This window comes from Oratosquilla oratoria, chromosome 23 (genome assembly GCF_046742065.1).
Source record: "Oratosquilla oratoria isolate Oo_2021 chromosome 23, ASM4674206v1, whole genome shotgun sequence".
Classification (NCBI taxonomy): domain Eukaryota; kingdom Metazoa; phylum Arthropoda; class Malacostraca; order Stomatopoda; family Squillidae; genus Oratosquilla; species Oratosquilla oratoria.
The window spans coordinates 3,714,841-3,729,556 of NC_134799.1; the positions used below are offsets into that span (position 1 = coordinate 3,714,841).

Consider the following 14,716-nt stretch of genomic DNA (forward strand, 5'->3'; position numbering starts at 1 on the left):
GTCCAGTAGTTGTTAACCTAACCTAACCATTACAAATAGATCTTTCAAATGCAAAAAAGGAAGAAGAAGAAAATGTGTCATCTTGAGCCTGGAAATGAACCTGGAAGGTACTGGTGGCTGAAAAGAAGTGGTAAAAGAGAAAGTAAAGGACACTGATGGACAGATACTAATGGAAGTGAAGGCAGGAAGGGGAAGATGAGTATAGTATTTCAGGGGTATCTCAAATAGGTAGGAGGATTGGGAGACTAGTTATTGCAGTGGGAGATGCCAGGAAAATGACTGATGTGAGGTAAGTTTTTCAGTCGACAAGAGGAAATGCATGTATAGTTCCACATTACAAGGATAAAAGAACAAATATGATTATAGTAGTTTTAGAGGAATCATTTTGTTATGTTTAGTTGATATAGTGAATGAGAGGGTTTTGACAGGATTATAAGGGGAATAGAGGGAGTAATTTGGGGAATAGCAGTAAGAGTTTAGGAAAGGAAAGCATGCAGATGAAAATTTTATAGTAAGACAAATATACAAGTGTTTGACAAAGGTTTAGAATGTCTTCTAGTCAGTTATTAATTTGGAGAAGACATATGACAAGGTTGACAGTCATTATAGGATGTGTTGCAGATATATGGAATGCTAGTATAGGAAGTCTTTGCCGAGGTTATGTAGTCTCATTATGATTGATCAACATGTATATGGATGGGGTGGTGAGGGAAGTAAATATGAGGGGGTTAGGCAAGGCTTTGGAGGTTTTAAGCAAGATTAGAGGGAAGTGGAGGTGAACCATTTGTTATTTATGGAAAACATAACACTTGTAACTGAGTCAGAAGATAAACGGAAGCAATTATTGGTAGACTTTGTGAGGTTATGTGATTCACCATGGTTTTGGATCATGTGTTGAGCTCATGATTGATAGCTATGCCACTCCTGGATAAGAGCACAGAGTTCACATACAGCCTGATCTGTATATAATGCTGTGACCTTGCATACAACCCTAAACTCCTTGCCTACCAGAATTGGAGTGCTGTTTCACTGTGCAGCAGTGCTGAAATTTTTAGTCCTGGACAGGACTTGAACTTAGGTCACTGAATTAGTGGTTTTGAGTGATACCAGTGCACTGTTGAGATAGAGAGGGGAGGAAGATGAAAATAAATTTGGGCAAAAGTAAAATGATAAGATATACAAGGGAAGTGATAGTGAGTTGAATTTGAGTGTAAAGGGCAACAGGATGTAGGAAGTGGAGAATTAAGTATCTGAGCTCACATATAGTAGAGAGGGGATGAGTTGGGGTGGACATTAACCCCTAGAATACATTGACACCTACGTAGGCGTCATGAGGTGCGAATGAATATATGAGTGACCCCCATATTCTATATTTTACCTAGTTGTATTATACGGGAAGGGGAGCTATGCTCGTAGTGACCTGTCTTTGTATCTCACAACATCTAGTTTGTTCTTAATTCTTATATGGTGTTTGCACACACTATTGTTTCATCCAATTTGTTCCAGACATCCAAAACTGTGTGTGGAATTTTTTTTTTCCAGATCTCTTCTATAACTATCCTTTTTGAGTTTCTTTTCATGTCCCCCTGTTTTTTCATTTATCCCACTTTAATAAGTCTTCTCTGTCAAGGATTTCCATGCTTTTCATGATTTTGTAAATTACCAATAGATCACCTCTTTTTCTTCTTTGTTCCAGGGTTGGTAGTTCTAGTTTAGACAATCTTTTCTCTTATTTCAATTCTGAAAGTGTTGGGGCCACCTTTGTCATTGCTCTTTGGATTCTTTCTCTTTTCTTCATATTCTTTTTTTGTACTGGATGTCGATAGTGAACAGACTTGATTGTGTTTTCTGTGGTTATAAACATTCTGGGTGAAAGAGAGCAAGTATAACAGCTGTAACTTTACTTTTATAATGTGTGTTTAATGATCCATCATCGTACATCAGGCAACCTAATGTGTGTTCAAGTATTTGGCTCCAAGGTACAGAAAACGGCTTTCAATACAGGACTTGATTCATGAAAAAAATCTGGATGAAGGAATAATAAAGTCAAACAACAATTAAGTTAATACATACCCTCCTAAACTCTGCCACTTACTGCTTCAGTCTTTCCTTCTACTCAGCTACAAGTGTAATATCATCCATCAAGAAAAACTGGCTCACCTCCCACCTCCCTCCAGACCCACGTAGCAGCTCCAAACCCTTGTGTTTATCTCCCAGACCACCTCATACATATTCATGTTGAATAACACAGCCATGGCACGGTCCCTCTTTCACCTCAAACTACTCACTTCATTCCCTACCTGCCCTCAACTGACTTCCCCCTATCCTATATGTTTACAACATATCCTGTAACAACTCTCTGTCAACCTTGTCACATGCTTTTTCCAAATCCTTAAAATGAAAAACATCCTTACCCATTGCCAAAAATTTAAACTTTCATTTTATCTACATACCCTTGTTCTGCACATACACACTGTTCTTCCCCCAGTTACACCTGTCCCCCTCCTTAGCCTCTCAGTTAACATCCTTATGTATGCCTCATCAGTTAAACTTTACAGACTGATCTCTAAAAACATTACATTCATAGCTGTCCCCTTCTTTTTATTGTATAATGGAACTATATATGCACTCCTTTAGTCCATTAACACACTTCCCTACCTCAATCACACATTAACAATCTCATTAGCCAATTCACTATAACTGCCTCTCCCTTCTTCAGACACTCTACATGACAACCATCTAACCCAGGTGCTTTCAGTGCTCTTTGTATCTCGTCTTTTCCTGACCATGCTTATGTGTTTGTCAGGGGGTTATTCCTTATCAATATTTCCACATCTTTCTCCTCTTTTTTCCTTGTAATTGTTCTCTTCCTATTCCTCCCCATTTCCAATGCTTTGCATCTTCTTGTTTTGAAATTAATATCCTATTTTTGGCTCCAGGTATATGTACTCTGCCTGACTGATAGGGTTGATGAAAGAGATCGAGATGATTTGTGCATGTGGAAAGAATGAGTGAGGAGAGATTAGCAAAAAGAAGGTGGAAGGGAGAGGTGGATGGAGTGAACCTGAGGGGAAGACAGAGAGTGAGATGGAAGGATGGGATGAAAGGAGCCTTGAGCAAAAGGGGAATGTCTGTTGAACAAGGAAGGGAGAAGGCAAATGATAGGTGTGAGTGGATATTGGTTGTTAATGGACTATAAATTGATGCATCTAAAAGGAATTCCTTTTTGTCTTATCTACTTTTGCATGTGAGGATGAGGTGGCTGACCCTGCTGTGGATGTGCTGTGTCGTTCTGCATTGTTTATAACCTGGGTAATGGACAGGAGAGGGATGATCCATGAGGAGTTAACCCCTTGAATACCTGATGTGTGTTTTGTGACACCTGCGTGTCACGGCTGAGTGCACCCACCAGGAACCGAGCGTGCTCCCCGTGACACGCACATGTCACAGTTATAAGCTGTGTGTATTGAGGGCTCTCAAGGCCTCGGTTTCTGGGTTATTTCTACCCAAGTGGTGGCAAGTGTCTGTGTTTACAAACATAAGGCTCCAGCCATTTGTGGGACGGTTTGAAACGTTTGTTTACGTAAGGTTGACGGGTCGGTAACGAAGGGGTTAAGATAAAAGGAACCAAATGGGAGTGGGATGGATGGGGGTTGGTGCATGCCGTGAATGACTACCTCTCTTATAATAGGGAAGAAGCCTTTGGTATATAGATAGAATTATTTTTTAGCAAGGTAGTTAGAGAACACTATGTGTTTATTTATTTATCAGTGTGGTTATAACTTGGTAATAAAAGCTGGTCTTCCCATCAACCCCACCAGCCTGGATTGATGTTGTACAACTAAATTTTATAGATATAAACCTTACCACCTGGAGTTTGAGAATTTATAAAGTACCTTTGTTTTTTCAGAGGGATCTGACCTTGTTGTTCACATTGAACCAAGGGATACGACACTGTACACTTATGTTGGGGAAGACCTCAAGCTCACTTGCACAGCTTCCCAGCCAAATGACAATTGGCTAAAAGTTTACTGGGTTGTGCCAACTAATGAGTAAGATAATTATTATTTTATTATTATACTAATTTTTTTTCTAGGTTTTGATAGCCACCCCTATATAAAGGGGAGAAGGCTTTTGGTATATAAGTATATTAGGAGTCAATTTCTGAGGCTGAGTTGAAAAGATAAAACTTTTATTGATATTTCATCATGCTTGTTTGAATTTATAGGATTCTCAAGAGATTTTGTCTTAGTTTTATAATGTTGGCTTAGGAGCACTTAATTAATGAGGAATAAAAAAAAAAACGCGACCTCCATTGTCTTCCGAGACAGAAGGATGCCAACAACAAAAATAATTTATTAGGATATGTAGAAAATTTGTTATATTGTGTACATGTTTTCATTGTATTAGCTATCATGTGGTTAGTATTTTATTTTGATTTGATTTGATTTTTTTTTTCTTGGTAATAGTAAATATTGATGTGGATATGAAATTAAGATTGCATCTATTTTATAAGTATAGATCGTTCTCTGGAAGGTGCTAAGAGAGTATTGCTAATGATTTTATTCTGTGTTCCAGAAATGAAAGAGTGTTTAATGAAGATGTAGAAGGACAAGCAACATTAATAGTTCGAAAACTGCAGGAGACAGATGGGGGGAACTACACTTGTGATGTATCACCAGCGGTCTCACCGACAGTTAAAGCTTCTATATCTGTTATTGTACGACCACGTAAGTTTGCCAGTGGTACTGGATTCAAGGCTTGGAGTTTTAGCATGCCAGGGTATTATTTGTTTAGAATAGGAAACCTTGGGTAAAAGGGGAATGTTTGTTGAGTAGGAAAGGATGAGGGTGGGAGATAAGTATGAATGGACAATGGCTGTGAATGGATGATGAACTGATGTGGCTTAAAGGGATTTCTCCTTATCTTATCTATTTACACATAAGGGGATGAAGAGGGAGGGTTGCCGTGGAGATGAAGCAGGGGGGGGTAAACCATCTTCAGCAATTGGGCCTTGCTGTGGAGGTGCTGTGACATGCTGTATTGCTTCTCAACCAGGTAGTGGTCAGGGATGACTCTTCATCCACAAGGATCTAAATTTTTTTTAAAAGGGAAACAAAGGGGTATGGAATGGGTGGAGGATAGGTGTGTGCCTTGACTTGCTACCTCTTTTACAAGTGGGAAGAAGCCTTTTGATGCATTGATAGTAACAAGTTCAGTGTGGACATGATATTCATGTAAATGAAGAAAAAAGAACATTACAGAAATAGTGATCTGGTGAACTTTGTTACTGTATCTTGTGTGGAAGGTGGATATACTGTATTTTTCGGACCATAAGGCGCTTCGTACCAGAAGGCGCACCCGTAATTTGCTATTCCCCGTCCTTACATAAGGCGCGCCTGACTATAAGGCCCACCTGGTCTTGTCATTGGATAATCATGCATATGTGAGTGCATTCAGAACTGAACATTTTCATTGTTGAATGAGAAAAATCGGTTGGGATTTAGAAAAATTACAAAAAGAAATGATATATATTTTTATTTTGGTCAGTGAAATCAGACCATGGGTGGGAGTGTTTTTATGCCTTTCCCTTTTTGGCTACCTCCCTTGAAAGGGGGAAAAAGCCTTGGTATATGTATGTATGTATGTATGAAATCAGACCACCTCCATGGACGGTCTGCCCTGCCAATACCCCTAAAAAACAACATAACACGTTACAGGAATTGTGGGGAATAAAATCAACATTAGCAGTTTTATTCCCGGAATTTTCTATTCACTTAAAAACACAAGATTTATTACAAATGACGGTAAATTTTTAGTTTCGACCATGGGCGCAATATAGCAATAGAAAATTAATTATTAATTTTGTAAATTATAATGTAATGTATAATGTAATGTAATGTACGTGGAGGGAGTGAACATAAGACGTCCTAGGATGAGGTGGATGGATGGGGTGAAGGGGGGCTTTGGGGAAGAGGGGAATGTCTGTTGAGGAAGGAAGGGAGAGGACGGAAGACAGAGGTGAGTGGAGGATGGTTGTATATGGATGATGTTGTGATTGCATGAGGAGGAATGGGCGGGGGGGTGAGGTAGTATGTGTAAGCAAATTTTGACGCAGCCCGAAGGGATTTCTCCCCGTCCTCTCCTTATATGCAAGGGGGGACGGAGAGGGGGGGTCGCCGATTAAATGAAGCGGCCTTGCTGTGGATGTGCTGTGTCTTGCGACACTGCTTCTGACCCAGGGCGGTGGGCAAGGTGCAGGGATGACCCGTCATCCAGGAGGTGCTCAGATGAGAGGGAGGGTGGGAGGGCTGTGGAGTGTATTTAGGGATGAAATGGGTGGGAGTGTTTTTATGCCTTTCCCTTTTTGGCTACCTCCCTTGAAAGGGGGAAAAAGCCTTGGTATATGTATGTATGTATAATGTATCAACGTAATATGCAATTTTGTGAGCGGAAATAAAAAACAAAAGGTGCTAAAACAGATTTCGTAAGTAACGAAGTCGTGTCGGACAAATGGTACGCCATGCTTGTTATGATAGATGCCGACGTCGAAGAAATGAAAGGATAATAAATACACCTAGCCTAACCTGTGTTTAATAAATCATTACCTGCTAATTAAATGTCATCCGGCTTGTTGTCGTTGTCGTGAGAGACGTTGACGGGCTTTTCAACCACTCTCTCAGATTGCGGGGTATACAAAGTTCTTGCAGCTTGAAGGAATGCATGTATCTCCGTTCCATAACATTCCTTCAAGAAAATATACCTGGCAAGGTACTGTTGTTAGTACCGTGGCCATCAATTGACAGACAAGACGGCGTCCCGATCCGATGCTACCGACTTCGCTCATTAGCATATTTGCTTGTAGCAAGGTATTTTTTATTTTCATTTCCACCCACAAAAATGCATATTACGTTGATACATTTTAATTTACAAAATTAATAATTAATTTTCTATTGCTATATTGCGCCCATGGTTGAAACTAAAAAATACCCAAATGACTACAGTCAGAATGGAGTAAGACTAGACCAATGCAAAAGGGCTGTCTGTGTTGTGGATGCTATCATGTCATAGCCATGATAGCATGAATGAATGAGGTGGTACGGACTCGAAAACTGTCGAAGTTTTCGCAATTTTCTTGTCAAGATACATGCATCGTGGTTATAACTTGGTTGTAACATTTGCTAGGCCTATGCACTGTCGCCGTTGGCAGGCTAGCTACGAAATGTGTCAAAATAGTATGTCACTCCGAGTTTTTTTTTTTTTTTTGCACTGAAGCCACACATAAGGCACACCTCGTGATAAGGCGCACCACCCGATTTTGGCCGATTTTAAAGATACGGTACGCCTTGACTGGCTACCACCCTGTAAAGAGGGAAGAAGTCTTTTGGTATACACATAGATAGATGAGATGTCTGCATTTGTGTATCCATCATATTGTTCAGTTTTTTAAATTCTTTGTTGTAATACAATTTCTATTATTTTTCCAGGAGGACTTTTGTCTCCTTGTGTAACCAATTCCTTCTACTGCCAAAGTGGACAGTGCTTGTCTCCACGTTATAAGTGTGATGGCAAGTCAGATTGTCCTGATGGCTCAGATGAATTTGAAACAATATGTGGTAGGTTGACAAAGAAGGATTCAGGTTTTATTTAGTAGTGATAGATGATAGAGAAAAGAGTAGTGCCTTGTGGTTAATTGATTTGATTTAGAATTATTTATTGGAGCACAATTATGTATGGATATTCAGTCTGAACCCCACTGAATATTAACCCATGTAGCTGCTGATAATCATGGTCTTTGTCTTCTTCCTCCTCCTCCTGTTTGTGTTGGTTCTGAAAGCTGGATGGCAGAGAGAATTATCTATGTTCCTCATATCCAAAACCTGATAATATGAAGTAACTCATGTTAATGGATGTTATGGGCTAATATGCTCATGTAGCATTGATGAATATAGTGTGAATGAACATTATAGAAAATTTACTGGCAGAAGATCCAGGTAGGTATTCTGTTGCTTCAGATTTCATTGACTGGAAATCCACAGGTATGTAAGCGACTAACAAGAGTCTGGGTCCTTCAACAGATCTTGCTGGGAAGAAACTCTCAAATGTTGTCTTTGTTGTGTTAATGTAGCTCTTTATCTTTGTTGTTAGTGATCAGGAGGAGAAGGAAGGGAGCAGTGGCTTGGTGTTTGCTCTCCTGTAAAAATAAATAGATAAATAGAAAATAAAGTAAAATAATAAGTAAAAAAAAAAAAATTAATAACAATAAAGGTTATAGATATTTTAGGCTTTTCCTGGAAGATAAGTGCCAGCCCTGTGAAGATGCACCTCTAGGTGGGGATGAAGATAATAATAGGTTTTGAAAATTGACAGTAGGGATATGATTCTAGTGTTCATCTTGCAGGATCACCACTGGCAGATATTGGTGTATTAGTAAAACGAGAATACTCACTCAGTATATTTTGGTTACAGGTAAAGAACCATGTGCAGACAAATTAACGTGTAGTGATGACCGTTGCATGTCACCAGGAATGTGCTGTCGGGAATCCGACCGAAGTCCCTCCAACTGCTCTATTATTCCTAATATTTCCTGCTGCCGACAACTTCTTCCTCCATGTAAGTAGTTTAGATTCTAGTATCATACATCTATCTATCTACTGTATACACCAAAGCCAAGGCTTCTACCCACTCCCATCCACCACCCATTTGTTTTCCTCTCGTCTTAGCTCCTCTTGGATGAAGGGTCAGCCCTGACTCCTGCCCTCTGTCCGGGTCAGAAGCAATGCAGTTGGACACAGGATTTCTCTACCACTCACTCAAAAACTGTTGATTGCCCTCAATAATCTTGCCCCTTATAAGGGAGATAACTAGTCACTGTATTCACCCACTCTCCATCCATGCCCCCTCCACCGACCATACACCCATCCAAATGCCCACTTAATTATCCTCATGTGTGTATTTTATATAGTATGTCCATACACATACACAGACTGTGTATGGATGATACTGTTATGCAAGGAAGGAGGGATGGAAGATGGGGTAGGGGTTGCTTATGTGTGAATATTTTGATACAGCCTGAAGGGATTTCTCTGTCTTCCCATTTTCTACGTGAGGGGACGGAGAGGGGGGTTGCCGATTAAGTGAAGCCACCTGGCTGTGGATGTGCTGTGTATTGCTGCATTGCTTATGACCCAGGGTAGTGGGCAAGATGCAGGAATGACCTGTCATCCAGGAGGAGCCAAGAAAAGAGGGATAGAGGGGTGGTGAATGGGAGTAGAGTATGTGGGGGATGAAATGGGTGGGAGTGGATTTATGCCATTGACTTTAGCTACCTCCCTTGTAAATGGATAAAAGCCCTTGGTATATGTATGTATGTATGTATGCATATACTGTATAGATATACAGGTGGACAGATGTTGATGGAAGTGAAGCCACTAAGATGAGGATATATGGAGTGTTTCAGAGAATTGATGAATGTGGAGGGTGCTGGGGATTGATCAGTTGTGGCAGTTAGAAGAGGTAGGAGGGTGACTGATAGAAGAAAATGACAGGGCCACAGGAAGACATGATATACAAAGACCCCTGAAAGTGATGAAAGCTGGTGGAGCACCAGGGTCGGATGAGTGCCATGTGGAGTGTCAGACATAAGGAGGAACAGTTGTAGTGGATTGACTAGTGAGGTTGTTTAATGTATGCCTGGGGGAGGGGAGTGTGCTTGGGGACCATAGAAATGTTTGTATAGTCTTGCTTTACAAAGGAAAGTGGGGCAAATGTTAATATACTATTTTGCAGTAATATTTTTTTTTAAAGTGTAGCGTAGTTGGGAAGACATATAGGTATCTTGAACTTCTATAAGTGGAAAACCTGCAGCTCCACACTGGCTGGCAACAGTTCTTGGAACCTCCCAAGTTGGAACAATACAAGAATTCAAATCTAAATATGCTAATTGGAAATTGAGGATGTAGAACAAATTGGAATTATACATAAATTTGAGGCTAGGGATGGTAAGTTGGAGAATAGTAGATTGGACCCCACAAGCATTGCTTCTGTATACTACAGTTATGTAAATACACATATGTATGCTTGTGGGATGGTATATACACAAAGCTGGGTGTGTTACTGCCTGACAGGTAGTGCATTACCGTCAATGCGTTACTGTCAATGCATTACTGTCAATGCTTTACCGATTTTAATTTCCTTTAGAATGATTTTGATGGAAAAAAAATAAAATAAATGGAGACGTTTACTTCTTATGAATATTCTCAATAAAATAATACCTAATCTACAGCATTAATATTCCCTGTTCCATACAACACACTCAGCTCTGTATATACACATTCATACATATGTAAGAAAGCTTTTTCCTCTTATAAGGAGGGCATTTATATTTGTAAATATTAACATTTCAGAAATGGGTAGTGAAAATAATTGTATTTATATGAATTTTCCTTTTCCAGCTGTCTTAGACCATGATCTTTTCTATGGGACCGACAATCGGCGACCTCAGCAGGATTGGGATCACCGAGCAGACTCTACCGTTGTTATTGGTGTGTATTTTTTGGTTTGCAATACTCTAGTTATGTGCTGCTTGCAACATGGATAATGTTATTGCAGTTAACTTGATCAAATTGAGGTAATGATTGTATAGTTATGTGTAGTCAATACTTTAGAAACTTTAACCACTTCAGTATGATGATGCTTTGGTAGGTGTCCTGAGGCACAATTGGATACATGAGGATGCCGGCTTTGGTGTCTTGATTATATATATATTTTTTGTAGTTGTACATGAATTACCCCTGGATTCTGTGAACTGGTTTGATCACGTTTTCTGTGTTTATTATTACTCGGAGATAAAGAGAATGAGAAATACAGCAGTGACTTTATATTTTATAATGTGAGTAACATGTTGCATCATACATTTGGCAGCTGATGCTGCGTGTGAGAATTTGACTCGTTCTGAAGTGGTTAAGGTTACCCCTATGGATCAGAGTCACATAGCATTCATCTATGTCAGAGGCAAATTTCTGCTCACAGAAGAATGCAAATTCCTTTTTTAACCCTTACACCACAGATGTAAGCCTGCCCAGCCTCTCCTGCTGGGATATTCGCAAAATATAAAGAAATATAAAGAAGCTCGCTGGCTGAGCAAGTTAGGGTGTCGTTACTTGCGGCGAAGGTCGAAGTGAGGGCGGTTCGAATCCTGCCACCAGTGAAGATGAACCAAGGGCATGGTTCATTAAATTCCACGCTACAAAGCCCTCTGTGAGGGGCACCGTCCTAGCCTCCCGATAGGGGGGGGAGTGTGTGACGTTAAACCATATCATCATACATACATACATATACCTATACCAAGGCTTTTTCCCCCTTACATGGAAGTAGCCAAAAAGGAAAAGGCATAAAATCATTCCCACCCATTCCATCCCTGAATAAACTCCACACCCCTCCACCATCCCTCTTATCTTAGCACCTCCTGGATGATGGGTCATCCCTGCACCTTGTCCACTGCCCTGGGTCAGAAGCAGTGTCGCAAGACACAGCACATCCACAGCAAGGCCGCTTCATTAAATCGGCGACCCCCCCCTCTCCGTCCCCCCATGCATAAAAGGAGAAGACGGGGAGAAATCCCTCCGGGCTGTGTCAATTTTGCTCACACATACTACCTCACCCCCCATCCCCCTGCCCATTCCACCTCATGCATCACAACATCATCCATATACAACCATTCTCCATTCACCCGTCTTCTGTCCTCTCCCGTCCTTCCTCAATAGACATTACCCTCTTCCCCAAAGCCCCCTTCACCCCATCCATCCACCTCATCCTAGGACGTCCCCTCATGTTCACTCCCTCCACGTCTGCCTTCCATACCTCTTTTACTAGTCTTTCTTCACTCATTCTTTCCATGTGTCCAAACCATCCTAATACTCTTTCATCAACCCTATCTCCCAACTCCCTTTCCACCCCCGTTCTTCTCCTCACCTCCTCATTTCTCACTCTATCTAGCCTAGTAACCCCCATCATACTTCTCAGACACCTCATCTCAAACACATTCAAACTCCTTCTCTCTTCCTCTCTTTATGTTCCATGTTTCTGACCCATACAGTGCTGTTGGCACAATCACTCCTTCATACAGTTTCCTCTTAGCATCCATTCCCAAATGTCTATTTCTCATTACACTCTTCAATCCACCAAGGCATTTACTCGCTTCTCTCAATCTACACTCTACCTCCACCTTCACTCCACCTTTTCCTGCCACATTTGCACCCAAGTATCTAAAACTATCCACTTCCTCCAGTCGCTCTCCCTTAATGCTCACTTCCATTCTACTGCCAGTTTCACCCTGTCTACATCTCATCACCTTACTTTTACCCACATTTATCTTCAGCTTTCTTCTATCACATACTCTCCCAAACTCTGTCACCAACTTCCTCAGTCCCTCCTCCGATCCTGCCACAAGCGCAGTGTAGTTAGCAAACAACAGCTGGCTCACCTCCCACTTTTCTCCATTTTCTTTAACCATCTCCAATCCCTGACCCACTACCCTTGCATTTACCTCTCGCACTACCCTAACCATGTATAAGTTGAACAGCCAGGGCGACAAAACGCATCCTTGATGAAGTCCCACCTTTACCTCGAACCACTCACTCTCTCCATTTCTAATCCTGACACAAGCTCTACTACTCTCATAAAAACTCTTGACAGCTCCTAGAAGCTTTCCTCCTATCCCATATGTCTGCATAACCTCCCACAATGCCTTTCTGTCTACCCTATCATAAGCCTTTTCCAGATCCATAAAAGCCCAAAAAACATCCTTCCCCTTTCCTATAGCTTTCTCACATATCTGTCTTACCACAAAGATCTGATCTACACAACCTCTACCCGTCCTAAATCCACACTGTTCCTCACCAATTACTCCCTCTGTTCCTCTCCTAATTCTCTCAATCAAGATCCTCCCATAAGCCTTCCCAACTACACTTAACAAGCTAATCCCTCTGAAACTACTACATTCACACTTGTCCCCTTTTCCCTTGTAAAGTAGAACTATACAGGCACTCCTCCAGTCCTCCGGCACTCTGCCCTCTCTCCAGCAAACATTAAATAACCTCACCAGCCAGTCCACCATCACTGTACCTCCTTTTTTTTAGACATTCTGCATGGCATCCATCCAGACCAGGTGCCTTACCTGCTCTCATCATCTTAACAACTGCCTTCATTTCATCCTTCCTTATTTCTCCTCCATTTTCCTCACTCATCACTCTCATTTTCTTAGCATTTCCCACTGCAACTATCTTTCCCTCCCTATCCTCCTTCATATTTAGCAACTCCCTAAAATATTCTGCCCATCTTCCCCTTACTGCCTTCTCTTCCATTATCATCTCTCCATCTGCACCTTTTACCTTTTCTTCTCTACTTGATTTGCCTCCTCTTCCTCTCTTAATTTCTTTCCAAAACATCTTTTTATTATTTTCAAAATTTTCTGTCATACTCTTACCTCACTTCACATCTGTCTTCTTTGCCTCCTTTACCTTTTGCTTTACTTCTCTTTTCTTTTCTTTGTACCTCTCATATGACTCCCTCGTCCTATTTTGTAACCAATCTGTGAAGCTCACTTCTTCTCTTCTACAACCTTCTTTGTTTCCTCATTCCACCATTCACTACCCTTCCTTCTATTTGCTCCTGTCCTTCTTCTTCCACACACCATCCTTGCACACTTTGTGACTCCCTCCTTGAACCATCCCCATTCCTCCTCCACACCTAGCTCTACTCTATCCTTCACTCCCTCCCACTCCTCCTTCAGCTTCTTCTTGTACTCCTCCTTTTCCTTTTCATTTAAAGAGTTCACTCTAAGCACCTCCCTACCTTTTGTCCCTTTCCTCTTTCTCCATCTATCCTCCACTCTCACCTTACCTTCCACCAAAAAATGATCTGATATTCCCCCACCCTCTCCCCTTAGCACATGTACATCCTTAACTCTTCCTATCATAGTCCTATTTACCACTACATAATCCATCAACGCTCTATCTACCACCCTTCCATCCACCACCCTCTCCCATGTGTACTTATGCTTGACTTTCTTCCGAAACACTGTTTTTGCTATCATCAACTCTTTCTAGACACATTTCCACCATCAACTCTCCACTACGATTCTTTCCTGGAACTCCACATTCCCAACGACTCCATCAATTGGACCCTTTCCTACCCTAGCATTAAGGTCTCCCAGTACTATTACATTGACATTTCTCCCTAAATCCTCTATGCACTCATTTAAATATATCCAAAAGGCCTCCCTTTCTTCTACATTCCTCTCACTGCCAGGTCCATATGCACTCACAAAGACCCACATCTCCTTTCCCAGTTTCACCTTCATCCACATTATCCTTGAGGAAACCTCCTTCCACTCCACTACACGTTTACCTATCTCTTCACTTACTAAAATAGCCACCCCTTCCCTCCCTCGCCCTCTCTTCACTCCTGATAACCTCCCACTTACACTCACCTTTCCCTTTCAACTTAGTTTCACTCAAAGCCAACACATCCATCTTTCTTCTCACAAACATACTACCTATCTCTTCCCTTTTACTCTCATCTGTACCACATCCACGCACATTAAAAGACCCAAACCTTAGGGTGCTGGTCGGAAAACTCCCAGACCCTCTTATGCCTTTACTTTTTCATTTAGGAATGTCCCCTGTGGGGCTACAAGGAGAAGGATGCCTAGTCC

At 41.2% G+C, this 14,716-nt stretch overlaps 1 protein-coding gene across 1 annotated transcript in view; it reads left to right on the plus strand.

Annotated features, from left to right (window-relative positions):
- LOC143037886 (uncharacterized) overlaps positions 1-14,716 on the plus strand; it is a 30,226-nt gene that overhangs the window by 1,056 nt on the left and 14,454 nt on the right. The window contains exons 2-6 of the mRNA XM_076206518.1: positions 3,911-4,052; positions 4,579-4,730; positions 7,488-7,616; positions 8,470-8,613; positions 10,455-10,544. Of these exons, the coding sequence (XP_076062633.1) occupies positions 3,911-4,052; positions 4,579-4,730; positions 7,488-7,616; positions 8,470-8,613; positions 10,455-10,544 (657 nt within the window). The remainder of the gene's footprint in view (positions 1-3,910; positions 4,053-4,578; positions 4,731-7,487; positions 7,617-8,469; positions 8,614-10,454; positions 10,545-14,716) is intronic.